The 16,807-nt window shown below is 47.3% G+C and overlaps 5 protein-coding genes across 5 annotated transcripts; 2 read left to right on the top strand and 3 right to left on the bottom strand.

Moving 5' to 3' along the window:
* Window positions 1-1,196: 1,196 nt before the first annotated feature.
* F4812DRAFT_150428 (GNS1/SUR4 family-domain-containing protein) lies at window positions 1,197-3,523 on the top strand. The gene is made up of 2 exons (XM_047929710.1): window positions 1,197-2,193; window positions 2,250-3,523. Exons 1-2 carry the CDS (start codon window positions 1,444-1,446, stop codon window positions 2,907-2,909), a joined length of 1,410 nt encoding a protein of 469 aa, XP_047786996.1. The 5' UTR covers window positions 1,197-1,443; the 3' UTR covers window positions 2,910-3,523.
* A 312-nt stretch (window positions 3,524-3,835) lies between these two features.
* Window positions 3,836-5,649, bottom strand: F4812DRAFT_466921 (uncharacterized protein; the record flags this gene model as incomplete). The annotated part of the gene is made up of 5 exons (XM_047938584.1): window positions 3,836-4,456; window positions 4,513-4,639; window positions 4,705-4,981; window positions 5,172-5,464; window positions 5,582-5,649. 5 exons carry the CDS (start codon window positions 5,647-5,649, stop codon window positions 3,836-3,838), a joined length of 1,386 nt encoding a protein of 461 aa, XP_047786995.1.
* A 3,569-nt stretch (window positions 5,650-9,218) lies between these two features.
* On the bottom strand, window positions 9,219-10,189 carry F4812DRAFT_462391 (FYVE-domain-containing protein; the record flags this gene model as incomplete). The annotated part of the gene is made up of 2 exons (XM_047938037.1): window positions 9,219-9,602; window positions 9,737-10,189. The coding sequence occupies 2 exons, from the start codon at window positions 10,187-10,189 to the stop codon at window positions 9,219-9,221; spliced, it is 837 nt and encodes a 278-aa protein (XP_047786994.1).
* Window positions 10,190-11,248: 1,059 nt separating this feature from the next.
* F4812DRAFT_441567 (uncharacterized protein) lies at window positions 11,249-12,155 on the top strand. Its single transcript, XM_047935248.1, has 2 exons — window positions 11,249-11,770; window positions 11,914-12,155. Exons 1-2 carry the CDS (start codon window positions 11,570-11,572, stop codon window positions 11,953-11,955), a joined length of 243 nt encoding a protein of 80 aa, XP_047786993.1. The 5' UTR covers window positions 11,249-11,569; the 3' UTR covers window positions 11,956-12,155.
* A 1,335-nt stretch (window positions 12,156-13,490) lies between these two features.
* F4812DRAFT_441556 (molybdenum cofactor biosynthesis prote) lies at window positions 13,491-16,522 on the bottom strand. Its single transcript, XM_047935247.1, has 2 exons — window positions 14,872-16,522; window positions 13,491-14,757 (listed from the first exon to the last, which is right to left on the bottom strand). Exons 1-2 carry the CDS (start codon window positions 16,187-16,189, stop codon window positions 14,042-14,044), a joined length of 2,034 nt encoding a protein of 677 aa, XP_047786992.1. The 5' UTR covers window positions 16,190-16,522; the 3' UTR covers window positions 13,491-14,041.
* Window positions 16,523-16,807: the final 285 nt, after the last annotated feature.

The following is a 16,807-nucleotide window of genomic DNA, read 5'->3' as shown; positions in this document are numbered from 1 at the left end:
CTGGCCCACACAACCCGTATCCCGGTGCTCCGGGCTGGTCTGCCAAACAATACCTGGGCAACATAATAACATTGAACATTGATTTAGGTTTACCAATTCGATGCTCGCTATTATTATAGATCCTCTCGCCGAGAAAAAACTCGCCTCATCAGGTTCCGAGTTCCATGTTGCAATGCTTCGCCCTTCTCGTCATCTCTGGATGTCGGTATTGAAGCTGCTTTTCGCAACTTAAGTTGGGTTCTTGGAATAACAATAAGACACACAGACGCCGGGTATAACCACCACTTCCCTCGGCATATCAGATACGATCACATGCATTCTAAGATACTAGAGAGAAGCGGTCAGAGTCTAAGGTTGATGGAGGTCAACATCGATGATTGTACTGCATAGCAGTGCCGTTCCGGTTATTGTTTGATGGCTGATCCATTAGGTAGTGTAAGACACTGTCCATTCATCGCGTTGGTTGACTCTTGCAGGCGCTCGATAAGAAATTTGCTTTTGTAGCACCGATATCTACATAGTAAACACCAATACTTGGCACCAACAAAATTGGGAGAAGGGCCCGGATATGTCGAAATCGGCATCCCTATGACCGACATAGCGGGGAACTACCCTAATGAACACAAACAGGACGAAGATGATATTCACTACCTAAGTACGATTCGTATAGGCATGGAACTTGAAGTACGTGTACAGGAGTACAGGAGTACAAGAGTCACGTACCTAGCATCTAGGTACTGATCTTAGGTAAAGTATATGCAGCCGGTACTTCATTAGCGTCAAGTAGGGTACCTTATGGCTGTATGGGATGGAATATGGAAGCCAATTCGAAAAATTCCATAATCCGAAAATAGCGTTTATACCCGATTCGGAAGGGGCGAGCACAAATAGACCAATGAAAACCAAGGAAATCCTGACCCGATTCTTCAACTGTTGAGCTTTCTGGCATTGTGCTACCTTGAGCGACGACAGATATCGCAGAAATCGTGACTGCGCCGTCGCTTACCCCCTGTCACCTTCTTCTACTCCTTGTCTTAACAGCCTTAGCGCAATCCAGGAATTAATTATACCGCGGCTTAACCTGCAGGAACCTTGCTGCATCGCATCTCTCTCTCTTTTTTATTTTTTAATGTACCTTTTTTTTCCTCTTGGTAAAATTTACAGAGGCTCTTTAAATATTTGATAACCTCGAGCAAGGATAACTTTCTAAACGTGACCTTTTAGTTTTTACCTTCAAGCACGGTCAGAGTTGCTTCTCATCCTCACCCGATGCATTTATAGAACGCCCGACTTACATCTCCCCCTTTTTTAACGTCCTTCAGATCCGAGTGCACATATCGCAACATATCGAGTGCATATTCTATATCTTTACGAATATATCATTAACCCAGTACCTCTAATTTTCAAAGACTCTTCTTTGATCTGGGATAGGAACTTGCCATAATGGCTACGCCAGTTGTCTCCCTCGCGCCTCCGGCGGCTACTCTTTTCCAGCTTCCCCCTAATTCAGAGCCGTACGCCATCCCTCCTCCGAGCTACAATACGCCTTTCCGCATACCGGAAAACTTATACGTCAACGCTCTGGACCCAAAAGTGCCCATCACGATCGCTGCGGTATACGCGGTTACTGCTAAGGCTCTCAATGCATACAATAAGTCGACTTGCAAGAAGCCTTGGGCTATAAGCAAGACGAAGGCGTTCCGCTTCTTCGTTATCCTCCACAATGTCTTCCTCGCTGTTTATTCTGCATGGACCTGGTTGGGTATGCTCAATACCTTCCGGAACTCGATCGTGAGCCCGGCTGGACCCAATGGCTGGGCTGGTACTGTTGACAGTATCTGCAAGATTCACGGAACTGCTGGTCTAGAAAACGGTGTCAGTTATAATCAGGCTCGAGGGGTTTGGGAGACATTGTTAAGCACCGGCTCTTCAGCAACTGTGCTTTCTCCTAGCCCGGATGACAGGGGACGAATTTGGAACGAAGGATTGGCGTTCTACGGCTGGATTTTCTACATCAGCAAGTTCTACGAGGTTCTTGATACCTTTATCATTCTCGCCAAGGGTAAATTCAGCTCAACTCTCCAAACCTATCACCACGCTGGTGCTATGATGGCTATGTGGGCTGGTATGCGGTATATGTCGACACCTATCTGGATCTTCGTCTTCTTCAACTCAGCCATCCATGCTATCATGGTAAGTCCCCCGCTCCCAAGTCTTGATTATAACTGCAACTGCTAACCCTGGGAAAGTACACCTACTTCACTGTCACGGCTTTCAACATCCGCGTGCCTCAGGTTATCAAGCGCACACTTACCTCGCTTCAGATCTCGCAGTTCATTATCGGTGGTTCCGTCGCCATTATTCACTCGTTCGTATCATACTTGGTCCCGGTTCAAGTCGAAGTCGACCCTGCTGAAGCTGTTGCCGCGGCATCGAGCATTTCCGCTTCCGGAAGCGCAACCCCTCGCGCTGGCAGTGCTGCTGCTGTGGTATCCTCCGAGACTAACTCCACCCACAATGGCGCGAGCTACATTACTCGATACCAAAAAGTTGATTGCATCACAACAAATGGTGCAACTTTCGCTATATGGCTTAATGTTATCTACCTAGCGCCTTTAACTTACCTTTTCGCGTCCTTCTTCGTTTCGAGCTACCTACGCCGTAGCAAGGCTGAGGTCGTCCGTGCTAAGAGCAACCCGGATCGTCGTTTAAGCAACGTTGCGCTGGCCGAGAAAGCTAGCTGGGATGCTGCAAAGGGTCTTGAACGAGAGGTATATGGCGAGAGCAAGGAGGGAGTAATCATCGAGGAAAGCGACGATTCGAGCAGCGGCAAACTTCATCCCTCATCTGCCGCTCGAGTCAACGGGGTCAAGTCCAAGGCTAAGGGAAAGACCAACAAGAAGTTGTAGATGGATCACATATGAACTGGGAGGAATTAATGAGCTAGCCAATCACAAGGCTAGCATCTACGAATAAATTGACGGCAGCTAAACTGCAACACTACGGCATTATTACACCGGCGATGCATGAAAAGTAGCCACCGGCGTTTGGGGGGGCGAGAGAAAATGGGCGCCTATGAAAAACGTGCTTGCATACGGGGTACGCAGAGGTTATAGAGATCAAGTGTGTGGCGAGGGTGGGCTCTAATGAATGATGAAAAGGTCATTCAGGTTAAATGTATATATCAAGCCGGCCCTCACTTTTAAAGCCAGTAATGATGTATATAACACAAAATATCTTTAGCGAATGGGTATCCTTTTTTGTATCATAACCTGTACTGCTTGGGCAGTCGAACACTACGAATGGGGATAAAATGGACCTTGATTCAGGGGAACCAGCCACAGCACGGAGCTTTACTTATCTGAATTACTTCTGTTGTGTCACATTGATGTGCATCAAGTACCTGGAACAATTTCATGCAAGGCCCTCTTGTGGGAAAGCGAACAGTCGACGCAAGTAGATATAAACCTTCTGTGGGGGCTTTAGACAATTACTTAGTACTTATATGTCTGGATTAATAGTGCTCGGAATAGCTATAGCACTTGGAGAACTCTTGAGATGTTATAAACTCAACAAAGAGGTAAGTACGCAGTAGTAGATAGCAATGTATCTATTCATGATAATCGTAATACCAAACAGTTCACTTCCAGACTCAAAAGTAGCCGAAAGTCATTCAGAAACAACAACAGCCGGATCATTCAACCCCGGCCTTCTCTCCCAAACCCCCAACTCCCTACCTTTCAGTCTCTAGGTACCTAGATACGTAAAGTATCTAAGGCACCTCTAGAAGCAGCTAGCCTAGCTAACTCCCTCGCTCACTCACTTACTCAATTACTCACTCCTGCCCCCGACCGTCCAAAGCCCTCCGCAGCAACTCATCCACGCGAGCCCGCTCCTCCCCCTCGGCCTTGTACGCCTCGACCCACCGGCTCGTGCCGCGCACCCACTCCCGCAGCTCCGCGGCGTCGGTGTCGGCGTCGGTGTTGGTGTCGTGCGTCCCCTGGAACCGCTCGCACAGCTCGCGCAGAAACAGCCGGAACGTCTCGTCGATGGACGAGGGCCAGCCGGAACCGGAACCGAAATTGTAATCGGAATCGGGGGTTAGGGGGTGGTTGTACTGCAGCGCGAGCTGCGTCGAGAAAAAGTGCGACCACGCTTTGAAGGAGTCGGCTCGGACGCCGGCGCGCGTGGCTTCGGCCATTTGCGCGATGGCGTCTTCGGGGCTCTTCGGGCTCGGGGGAATAATTGGCTGGAGAGCGGGAGCGAGAGCGAGAATGGAATCTGAAACGGGAATAGGGGTAAGTTGGGTCTGGGATTGGGGGGAGTAGGTTCGCGCTCGGTGTTCTCGGGACGTCGACGGGTGAAGGCGAATTGTGGGCGGGGCGTGGAGATGGATGAGGATGCAGACGGAGATGGAGATGGAGAAGGTATGGCCCAGGTAGGCCGGGGCTGGTATCTGATGCTGAGATTCGAAGATCGGGGTCCGCGACCCTTGGAGACGTATGGCTCTACTCTGCGGAATCCACTATTACTATCTTCATATTTGTTGTCGTCTGGCGCGTCTTCCTTGAGTGCGGATCGAACACCAGTAGTCGCAATCTCCTCGCCCTTGTCTTTATTCTTCTTGATCGAATCTCCGCTTATGCCCAACGCGCGGTCAGAGCCCGCTAATTCTTCATACCTCTTCAGCTTTCGCTCACGGACAGGCGAAGATTGCGGATGCTGTCCTGGGTGTAGTTGTCCAGAGCGTAGAGGACGGGACACATTATCCTGGTCCGGGCTATGTCCAGAGCCCAGTGGCAGAGGAAATCGTACGCCTCCCAGAGTTTGTTGACGCCGTAGAGACGCTTCCTCGAGTCGCGGATCCAATTCTCCATCGTTGGGTCCAGAAAGGGCTTGAGCCAGGCCTGCTTGGGTGATGGATCGATTTCAATGCAGATGTGAAGTCGCCTCTCCAGGACATACTTGTGGGTTGCCCAGCCTAGTAATCCATGAATTTAGCAATGCTTTCTCTTTTCTTATAGGATACGTTGCGGGATGTTATTCTATATTCTTTCCTCCGCTTATAGATGCGCGGGACGTAGGAGTACCTATGGACCCCTGGTTGAAGCATGCAACAGAGCTGGATGGAGGGAGGATAAGATCAGAATTACTCCACATGAAATACATACCAATATGTTTCTCCTCATCGAAGTCCTCGGGAAGCGGGACAGCCCAAGCAGGAAGGCCCTCGAACGCTTTCAGCTCCAGTCCCACGTATTCTACTTCGAAGATACGCTCCAAGAAAGCAGACACGGACTCTCCGGACTCGATCCAGAGTTGGTTAAGCGTCCGGGTCATGCGGCCGTTCGCTACATATCCCGCCCAAGAAGCTACGACGGGGCCACCGTCGCTTCTCTGTTCTTCGTCGCTCATGACCTTGCGTGCCTCGGTTGACGGGTAGTTCGCAGAGCCCGGGGCGTCGCTTCAGTTTAACGCACGGTCAGTGTTTATAAAACGGGAAAGGCATTGGAGGGAAACCGAGACGGTTATTTTTGGATAGACGACACAATTACAGGTGCGATAAAGGAATTTTACTTACTCGACATCGAGCAACGAAAATGGGTTGCTACTTTGTGGCATTGTTTGGCGGATATTGTTATGACTCATGTTGTCGAGGGAGAAGGCTGTAAAAAATTGGTGTAGACAATCGTAAACCGTTGAAGGAGAGGTGGTCTATGTGCCTGGGCAAGGAGGGTTGGGTCTGGTAACCAGGCTGTTATTTAAATATAGGAACTAGAACGAAGGCAGGGGTTTGCCTACAAGCAAAACAAGGTCCGTGAAAGAGATCGCTCGTAGCGAGGGGACTGATTTGTGTAATACCATAAGGGAAGATTCATGATTACGATGGGTCATGTAGGGTTCTTAGAAAGTGATAAGCAATCGTAATAGAGCACTCAGAGGAATATGTAAGTACAGTGAATAGCCCTAGAGAGCTCATGATGAACATTACTAAGGTTGCTGAATTGGAGGCGCGATTACCATACTCCCATGAAGACAGACCTCGGGTTATATACTATTTACTATACTAGGGTTCTTGCTATCCAAACGATAACAGAGCACAGTTACGCTGAAGAAGAGAATTGTATCGATGTTCCTGAGTTGCTGCGATACGTTCCGCGGATGCCATTCACTTTAAATATTATCCAGCACTTTGCATGGAAGGCTGGACTGCCTGAGGTTATGAATTATCCTTCGCGCAATTTGATCGATCTGGATGGTAAGAGGTAGTCTGAAAACTATAAGAGTACCTAGGTATGTACCTAACCTAAGACACTAAGCTGTCTGCAGTTATTTCCAGGCAAACAGTCAGATTTTGTTGATTATCGAACGTAAGGTCTCTTCTAGTGAAGCATGGGGATATCGTCGAGCTTAGGTAGTTACAGTCGATATGATGGGCTGTACACGAATTCGAGGAAAGTTCAGTGCTTAAGAATATGACTATAGCAGATGTGATAGTGGTGTATTTGTTTAATAGGTGATAAGTGATACTTTATGAACGCAGTACGGCGATGATTCCATCGGTGTTTGGGTACGGTATACCCCTATTTCTACTTCGGTCTGACTCTTCGAGACACGTTGTTACACCACAGAATGCTTCTGGAATCGAACACAGTTAACCTCGCTGTATTCTTACTAGGGCATACCTGAGAAGGAGGCTCTGCTGCACACAACTTGGACGTGCCAATACCGGAAGCCATGCGTGTGATCTTAGCCCCAAACTAATGTACGTTCGTTGACGTCCGATTAATTCATCACCGAACTGAGATATAGGCTCCTGGTACGGAGGGAATAATAGGTAGGTGATTAGGCGACGATGAGTGATTGATACAATGTCGAATAATTCATGTCAGGGGTTAACCCCTATTCCATAAATCAGCTCCCCATGACGACCCATTGCCATTACCTACCTCAAGGTCTACTACAACACTCGGTACGCCACCAAACCGGCTCACTTCGGTAGTGTATGTGGCCACGTTACCCAGCCATCCCATATCTACCCGAGTGCCCGGTTTGAACCATCACGAAGCGAGATAAGCGAAGAGGCGTCGTCGGGACTCGCCCACGCGGACGAAAGTTCCAATCGTGGCTGAGGACTTTGCGGGGGAGTTTGCCTTTGAAGATACGAGATATGATACGATGCGCCACCGCGAACCGATAGCGGATGAACACAGATCTGACGCGGGTGGCAAAGGGTTGGTTGTTGTTGGTGGGCTACCTAGCAGGTTATTTATCCGCCCCCCCTCGGCGGCGCTCCGGCGTTTATAAACATAAGCACGGTTGATCTTCCGGCGCTGAAATAAGATAGGACCTAGGCATCTAACCTTCCGTAGATAGGTACGTGTCCGGCGTAACGTCCTCCCTCGAACGGGCCAGCCAGCCAAGCCTGTCTGCTTCGCGCTAAGGCCGTCCCATAGACGCGTCGCGCATATCATATCATATCAAATCATATCTAATCTTTACCCACCTTACCTTATCAGGTACCTAGCTTAACCTTCTTTCTTTTCCTAAGCGCCGTTCGTCCTTAGCAACAGCCTCGGGTATCGGAAAAGCCAGTAGGTATGTACGGATTACATAGTACCTAATACATTAGGTGGGGGACAATGGTGGGGGGAGAGAGAGAGGAATGGAGATTAAGCCTCTACGCTAGGCTTTATTTAGCGGCTACAGCCGGATCCGCCAACCTGGTTTTGGCGTCGGCGCAGCGAGCTAAGCGGAGCTAAGGGGGCTAGCGTCGGTCCTGCCGCCTTTCGGCATATAGATATTCTCTTCTTTAGCGAGTCTTCGATTTGTTGTCCCGAATGGGGTACGTACCTACCTACCTAGGTAACGTAAGCGTTGCCAGCTTAGCAGCGTTAAGTACCTAACCTATTGTATTAGGGAGTATTAGGTAGTATTGTATAGTATAGTATAGTATGCAGGTAGGCGCGTTTAGAGTTTCACACCGATTTCACCCCCTCTCAGATAGCCCAAATAAGCCAGAAAAGAAAAAAGCACATGTCATTACGTACTACGCCGGTAAGTCCCAAGCTGGTAATCCCGCTAGCCTTAGACCATTTCTTATTTATTTAATTCTTTTTTATAATAAAAATAAGAATTGGCATGAAGAACCCCTGCTGGTTTCGAGACCCTGATCTACGTACCTTAAGTAAATACGCACGATGTATTGTATAGCGCAAGTTCCCGGCGTATATCGGTTAAAAATGTGCCGTACGGTTGAAGGATACCACCCACCTAGGTAGGTATCCACCATTAGGTCAGGTAGACTTAATCTTATCATAAATGACGAACGCTACCGTATCCTTTTCCATGCGTTGCGTTGCATTGGCCAGAATAAGTAAATAAATACCTACCTAAGACGCAATGTATGTATATGCGTATGTACGTAGGTCAAAAAACCGCAATCGTGATCTGAAGATCATCTCCGATTAATCAATCTAGTTCGGTGCAAATCCTCCGCCGGTATGAACGGCATGCGACCAAGCTGCCCAAAAAAAAAAAAAAAATAATGTTGGGTGCTTTGCAGTACGAAACAACTATGCGTATCGGAAAAAAAAAATAAGAAAGAAAAATACAATACACCTAAACGCCGGGGGCTAAATAAGATCCCTTTCTAATGCCCGAGATATGCACGCTACCTGTTCCGCTCCCTCTAACCATCTGCATTAGAAAGAAGAACATAACGCCCGTAATGCGTTCCACACATCAATGGAATATCCTCCTCCCTTGCGCATGTCATCCTATTCCCCTCGTCATCTCCTCATCCGTCCATCCCCCTCAATAGAAAAAAATTAATACTTGCAAAAAAAATTTAAAAAAAATTTGGGTATCGTAGGTCGAAAAGAAATCCAACAATGATACCACCCATGCAATGCATGAAGTCTGCAAAGAAAATGCATATGGCCGTAGCCTCCAGTCTATCCTGGAAAAAAAGAACTTCTAGTCTATGGTGAATGTTGTTGTATGTTCCCCGTCGTGTGCGAGGGGGTTGAAAAAGGTCGCTCCCATAACTTATATGTCCGTTTTGTGTTGTGAACATCGTGTGTATCATTAATGGAGGCCACTGGAAATCCTGTTTTGGGAAATCTGGCGTAGGGGCGGCTTGTAGGTATCGATTAAAAGAAAATCGAGGTGTTTGGGTATATGGCCCTAACGAGAAGATCCGAATTCCCAACTCATTAGAAGGTGCTCCAATTCCAGTCCCGCGGGACACTCATCGCAATATCTTGATGTTCGCCATGAGGACCGTGGATTGCCGCTGGGGCGGAAACGGCTGGGCTGGTCGGTGCGGTTTGCGATCCCGTACCGGTAGAGGATGTATCGCTAGAAGCCTGGCTGTTCGTTCGGCTGCACCACTCTTTGAACTCGGAAAAACAGTGGGAGCACGCGCGGCTAGGCGTGCCTCTCGGGTTATAATTCGCGTCTTGGTCGAGAGGAACGTCAAATGCCGAGTGCGAGTCGCAAAAGATATTGCCACATTTTCGACAGTGATGGCGGCGCGTCCAATAGTTGAAGTGGCGCATACAGGAGGGCTCGTCGCAGATTTTCGATTCCGGATCGGGCTAAAATTGATGATTGTCAGCTGGAATTCTTGTAGAGCCGTAAAATCAGGATGAGGTCATGCGTTAACGCGCCGCAACCCGTAAGGCTGCATATCCGAGACATAGCCCGCAAATCAAGACTCTTCTTATCTTACCTTCCAGTGTTGTCGCGTGGGCTGCGCCGTCGGCTTAGGAAACATATCCAAATCCCATTCATCATCCATACACATTCCGCTATCGATTGTAGCGCGACGGCTCAAACGACTCAACGCGCCCAAACCACTCAAGCTGATGAAACTGCTATTAGACGATGACGGATTATCATCTTCTTGTGCCTCGGTCTTCCTCTCTATCTTGCATGGATGCTCGGTCGGCCTTAAAACAGCGGGCATGTAGAGCGGTCGTAAGCGTTGACGATGATAAGGCTTGGGCGAGGTGGGCGAGGCGTTGGTAGAGGTACTCAAGGGCGAGATCTGTTGAGAATGGTATCCCTGAGACGGGTACGTCGGGGATTGTGATGCCGCAGCAGGCATTTGGCGATAAGGATAGAAATGCGGCTGCGGCTGTGGCTGCTCGTGTAGTCTGGGCATTATGAAGTCGGTTGCCATTTTCTTTTCGCAGCCGCGCATTAAATCCAGGGTGTGTTCCAAAGGGAGATTTAAATATGATGGAAGAAGAGGTAAAGATAGGGAAGATCGAAATGGGCGAATGTTGGGGAAGCGATAAGCAGCGTAAGCCGCCGCGGAACCAAATTATTGTGTAATAATAAGTATTGATTCACCCAAAGTTTCGTATCATAAAATAAAATAAAAAAGCCTTGGGATTATCAAGGCCAGGCAAAACAAAATAAAAATATTGCTGGCTTTTGTCCCGACCCTAACCTCGTATGAATCGTAAAAAGTGAATAAGTCAACGAGTCGCGAGGTTATTATCGGGAAACTAATGACTCGGACTGAAGAGTGTATCAGAAAGGATCAATTCTAAACTCTAAAACGGAGGCAGACGGAGGTTAGACGGAGGTGGCTGCACGGATGCTGACTGGAGGATAAAATGGTGGTATCCTGAGGCTTGTGATAAGGAAGTGATGTAAGGTCTTGCGTACCTAAGGTAAGCTTAAATCAGAGATAACTGATAAGGTAGAAAAAAAGGTATCAACATAAAAACTTAATGAAGACCAGATCTAAGGGGATTAGAACTGGCTATCAGTGAATACCTATTTCATAAAGCAGGTACGAAGTAATGAGGTAGGTACGATAATGATAATGATATGGGTATGTAAGGGAGGACAAAAAGATACAATAGGGGAGGAGGGATGATAATAACCTTCTGTCAAGCAGCCAAAGTAGCCAAGTAAGTAAGTTACAAAAGGTACTTAGTACCTTCCAAGAACTGCACTAGAGAGAGAAGTTCCCCGACGCAAATAGTCGACCGGTCGTAGTGGCACCGGGGTGGCACTTTGGTGGGCCGGGAACCCCTCGATACATCAAGCGGCATCCACTTACATAGTACGTACGTACCTACCTCCTACGTAGTATTTGGGTCAATTCTGATTGGTCTAATTGAATTAGATAAGTCTGGTAGACACAATTCGTACTGTGTTTATACTTGAACATGCGCTTGACATTTTTAGTTTGTTAGGTTTTAGTTACACTTGCCAGACTTACCCAGCTTCCTTTTTTTCTTAGATCTAACCCGTAGTGAATTTTTCTTCGACCCGCTTCGTTCAACTTTGCACCGTATTAATTTTCTATATAAGCGTTTCCATGTCAAAACCAGAAAGAAAAATAAACAAATAAAAAGAGACAAGGGAACCGTGTAATCACCTCAACTTTCTATACAAATCTCCGTGTAATTAACTACGTAACCTAGGTACTTAAGGTAGGTAAGGTAACTAACCAAACAATTAACCATACTAGCAATCCCAGTTGGCAGTGTTGAGTCGCCTCTTCGAAGCTTGGTCCCTTCCCCCTCCAAGCTCAAACATTTCCATGGCTCCTCGGCACAGTATCGCTTTTTGGCTGTGGGTCGTCTGTCCTCTTACCCAATCTGTCCAAAGTCGCTGGATACCGATCTTCGGCGGTTCAAAATCTGTTAACTTACGTCAGGTTTTTTTCCTGCTGGACCCTTCCAGCCCTTCGCTTTGTTACAATCCGTGTCATCGTGTAGGAGGCATTTCTGGGGGGAAAGAGGTAATCCCTCCGCAATCCCTCCGCAATCCATAGCGAAGAATTATTATGATAATTACCTGAAGTTAGGTATATTCAACATCACTACCTAATACTAGTGGTTATCCAAGACGGGAGCAAAGAACAGGTGATACTAATTTGAGCAGTCATCTCGCCGTCCTGCCTACATCAAGATGAGCTCACCTTGAGCCCGATTCCCAGACGAGGAAGCAGGCGGCCCGTTACAGTTGACGTGCAGGACGTTATTTATTATAGAAGCTTTTGTGGCACGTCGGCGCGTCAGCCATCTTTTATTCCATTCGACCACTATCAAAGCTAGCCTGGGTGCAATATATCGCGATGTAACAGACCACAGGTTCTTCACAGTAAGGTGGATACCCTCCGTATACTGTTTGTTCGTGAGCAAGTGAGGATCCGCCCGTACCCTATCGATTGTGATTGTTACATACATGCGATGAAGAAAGCTGGGAGGAGGCCTATTACGATGACCTCACGATGTGAAGTTGACATTTGTCAAAGACTTGGCCTTTGCGCTGTTTTCGAACGAGATCGGGTCGGGCGGGCGATGCAGCAGCAGATCTACATACCAGGTATGTATGTAGGTATATACCTAGGTCCCCTGGGCTCTTAAGTGACTTCAGTCCCCACCACGATCCGACAGCCCGCAGTATTGTTTAATTGCCTTTGGGCGCATACATCTTTCTTTCTTTTGTCTTTTTCTCTTTAGACATTATAGGGAAGAAGTCAGATTGGTAGACCGCTATTTTACTTCTTGGTAGAAAGATAAAATAGAGAGATCCTTCGATGTTTTAAGATCAGCAAGACGGACGGTAGTTTGATAGAAATGATATTCTCTGACAATATATTAATTAGTGTTTAGTTCTTTTTAACGCGGCGATGGAAGCGCTACAGCGTTTGCGATCCTGCAGGTTTATCTTTCGGTCCTCGCTGATTGGAGACCGGCGACTTTCACTAAATGCGAGTGCGTTAGCAAGTTAGGAAGCTTGGCTTCTAATAAGTCGAGAAGTCGAGGCTCCCGGGGCTCCCAGGTCTTTTTTGTACATAGTACAATCAATGATCAATTGTAGCCGGGGTCTGGCTTGACCGCCAAATTAATTAATGTATTATTATATGCACACATTGCATGCGCTTTGAGTGGCTGAACAGTCCAATAGCGTCAACTCTCTTTGCTGATTCGTCTAACCCACACGATCCTCACATGCAACTTCACGTGCCTCTCTTCCCGTTCGCGCCGTACAACTTATATACTCGAATAGATACATAAGGTAGATGGAATGCTACGGAACATCGCTTCACTCTAAGAGGTTCATAGATCTTGATAATGTTGTTCCTCGTGCTAAACACTCTGTAACGTCGAGTATACCTAATGCGATACCCGTGGACCTAGAGGCAATCCGTATATACCGATATACCCATATCGAACACCTTTTAGCCAAGGCCCAATGGCAAGGGATCTTTTTTTTCTTTTTCTTTTTCTCTACTTTCAAAATCAAACCCGCTAGTTAGCCATATGCAAGATCTATGAAGATCACAGCCTCTTGGGATTCTCGACCTATGCGTCCTTTTCTTAGTGCACACTACCTAATAACTATATGTGTAGGTAATATATGCCAGTAATGCATACTATCTGGACTATTACAACTTATAACTACCACCTATGTAAATCGTACATAATATAAGTGCGGCGTGTATGCTATTACGAGCAAGGTTCAAGGATCCACACAGTTAGTTCAACAAAAGCGATGGGGCCCGAATAAATAAAGTGGGAAAGGGGTCTTTCAAAATGGACCCGAACTTCAAGTCGTTGTTATCGCAGAGGTGTGATTGGTCCCTTCGATTTCGGCTTAGCTTGGGTCTGGGCCAAAGAAAAAAAAAGAAAAAGCTTCTAAACTCAGTAGGACCGGCAAGCTAAGTAAATGGCGGGGTCAAATAGGTAACGGCCTCCCGAATTAACTCCCCTCAACGCAGTTGAAAAGCAGTCTTTGCTAAGGGACAACGATAACCCCTCCTCCTGCGCGATTATATTTACCTTGGACGCGTGAATTAGTTGCATAGAGATCGTTCGACTTTGCGTACCTAGGTAGGTAATTAGTGAAATAGTAATAGGATAAATTCCCACTAAGACCAGGTTAGAAAGATGGTGAGAAATGATAGCGAAGAGAGTATATGGCATGCATGCATATTATAGTTGATCTTATATACCTAGACTATATAGTAAATGTTTGGACCATAGATCAGTGTAGATCCCATTCATTAGTTTAGCTCTGACGAGTCATCTTGAGCGCCGTCAACCCAACGGCCGCTCTTACCTCCCTCCTTGAGAATGACTCTCAACCCTTGGATGCTCATCCCCTTATCCACCGCCTTGCACATGTCATAAACAGTCAGAGCCGCTGTAGAAGCAGCTGTTAGGGCTTCCATCTCTACCCCTGTTTTGCCTTCGCAAGCTACAGTTGCCTCGATATCGACTCGGCTAGCCTTGTCGTTTTCGTTTTCACTTTCAACCACAGCAAGGTCTACAGTAACCTTAGTGATCGCGATAGGATGGCATAACGGGATGAGATCTGGTGTTCTCTTTGCGGCCATGATCCCCGCCACGCGGGCTACCCCTAATACATCCCCTTTCTTAATCTGATTTTCCTTTATAAGTTCGCATGCTAGCTTGTTTGTAAAATGGACACTGCATACGGCCTTGGCCACTCTCTTGCTGGGTGTCTTGTCGGAGATAGACACCATGTGAGCAGAACCGGATTCAGACACGTGTGTTAATCTCGCTGTGTCGTGTTTTTTATTAAGTCGTGGCCTGCCTACTGAGAAGCACCGTAGTTGACCATAGACAAAGCCAGTGGGAAAAGTAGGTAGTAGCCAAGGGGCCGGTCGCTTGGGGGAAAGAGGCACGACTGGCGGATATTCGATAGCATCCCAACTCGAAACTCGAGCGTAGTTAGTCGGTATATATTGCGGCGAACCTGCCAGAGACCCGTTCAGTTCGAGTCCTCCTCAACGCTCGAAGCCGAGCCAGAAGTGCACGCGTTCGTAATCCTCCGAGGGGCTGCATCCGCAAACTAGGGATAATCACCCACCTATGAGAATCATCGGTCTGTTTTTCATGTGCTCTAGCTCGCCAATGCCGGCGTGCTTAGCTTTCTTCCTCTTCACTGCCATACCAATGACCTCTAAGAGTTTACGCTCATTGGGCGCTAAGTTAAGGGGAGCTGGCTCGTCCGATATTTCCAGTTGCCTGTCTGCGGCTATTCTTCTCATTGCTTTATAAGTTTCTTCATCGATCGGGTCACCGTTATTACATCCCCTCAAGATATCCCTCAGGGAGACTTCCGCATTACCAAAGAGGCAAACTTTGAGATTGCCATCACTTGTGATACGAAGACGGTTGCAGGTTCCGCAGAAATTGTGTGTCATGCTGGTAATGAAGCCAATTTTGCCTACGAACCCGGGAATCCTGTAGGTTTTGCTGGTGTCGTTTTTATGACCTCTGATTCTCTCTAGGCCGGGGTGCTTCTCGCGGATGCGATCCAGCATCTCGTTGTAACTGAACATTTTGCCCTCATTCCACTTGTTACCATCGAAAGGCATGTATTCAATGAACCTGACTTCGATGTCTTTCTCGCGAGTCATCTCGACGAAAGGAATAATTTCTCGGTCATTGATTCCTCGCATGATAACCGCGTTAATCTTCAGCTTAATACCGGCTCCATGTTTATTAAGCTCAAATACTCTTTCAATGCTCTTCATTACAGCATCGAATCCTTTCCGCCTGGTCATAATCTGAAATTGCCATGGATCTAGCGTATCGAGGCTTAGATTTACGCCTGTTAAACCAGCTTCCACCATTCCCTCGAGCTTCCGATGAAGGGCTATACCATTAGTGGTAAGACAGAGTTCTCGAAGGCCATGCGACCGAAGGGCGCCGATCTGCTCCATCAAGGGTAAAATATCCTTTCTGACAGTAGGTTCGCCACCTGTCAGGCGAATTTTATTCACACCCTGGGAGACGAATAGTGATGACAGCATCACAATCTCGGGCGTTGTCAGGAGTTCTCTCGGAGGTGAAAGAGGAACGCCTTCCTCCGGCATACAGTAGACACACCGAAGATTGCATCGTTCCGTAAGCGAAATACGCAGGTAGTCATGCTGTCGGTGAAAAGTATCCGTGAGGAAATCGGAAAATGGTTTTGCATCTTTCAGAAGCTCTCGGCGCGAGAGTTGGACTGCCGGCGCCTCGACTGGATTCGCCGATTCCGGGATGATTTTAACAGCGGCGGTAGCAGCAGCAGCTGTAGCAACTCGTCGCAAAGGCTCAGCGTGATATTTACCGGCCCGGATCCGTAGACCTTCGGATGCGGTCTGCACCCAACGAGACGAGAAAGCCCTGTACGTCATCTTGGGGATGCCCTACCAAATAAATGATAATTCACGAGATGTAAGACATTGTGGTCAACGTTTTAAATTGCCCTTTTTCCTATATGTAGGAGTACTTTGGGGCAATATGCCGTGCAATATCTTCTCAGTGAATTTCATTCCATTATTATGATTGAAGTCTAAAGGAAACGTAGGCTTATCGCCACAAGCGCGGAGATGCAGTATAAAAATTACCTAACCTACCTACCTAATGTGAGATGAGTAACTGAGATGAGTAAACAAAAAGGGTTAAGGTTAAAGCCGGACGAGCAAAAGGAAGGTGTGTCAGCGCGGGGAGAGCATGCTGAAGTACATAGTACCTACTTGTTCTAGATAGGTTAGGTCAGGTACCTAAATCAGTATCATTGGACTAGACCCAACCCCTAATCAGTCAACCCGCCAATCCGAACAACCAGAAAAAAAAACAAAAAACAAAAAACACAAAAGTCAACAATTCTTTGATGCCCATACCCACAATACAGTACCGAGTTTGTCACAAGTCCTCCTATCAGCTTGGATAGAGCTAAACGCCCGTAACGGCTAGTTAGCCAATCGTCCGGTCTTATCAAACAGTATTCTTTCAACTTTTCCAAGGCTTGA

Source organism: Daldinia caldariorum (assembly GCF_022478825.1).
Source record: "Daldinia caldariorum strain CBS 122874 unplaced genomic scaffold F4812scaffold_18, whole genome shotgun sequence".
Lineage (NCBI taxonomy): Eukaryota > Fungi > Ascomycota > Sordariomycetes > Xylariales > Hypoxylaceae > Daldinia > Daldinia caldariorum.
This window is presented reverse-complemented; position numbering and strand designations above follow the sequence as displayed.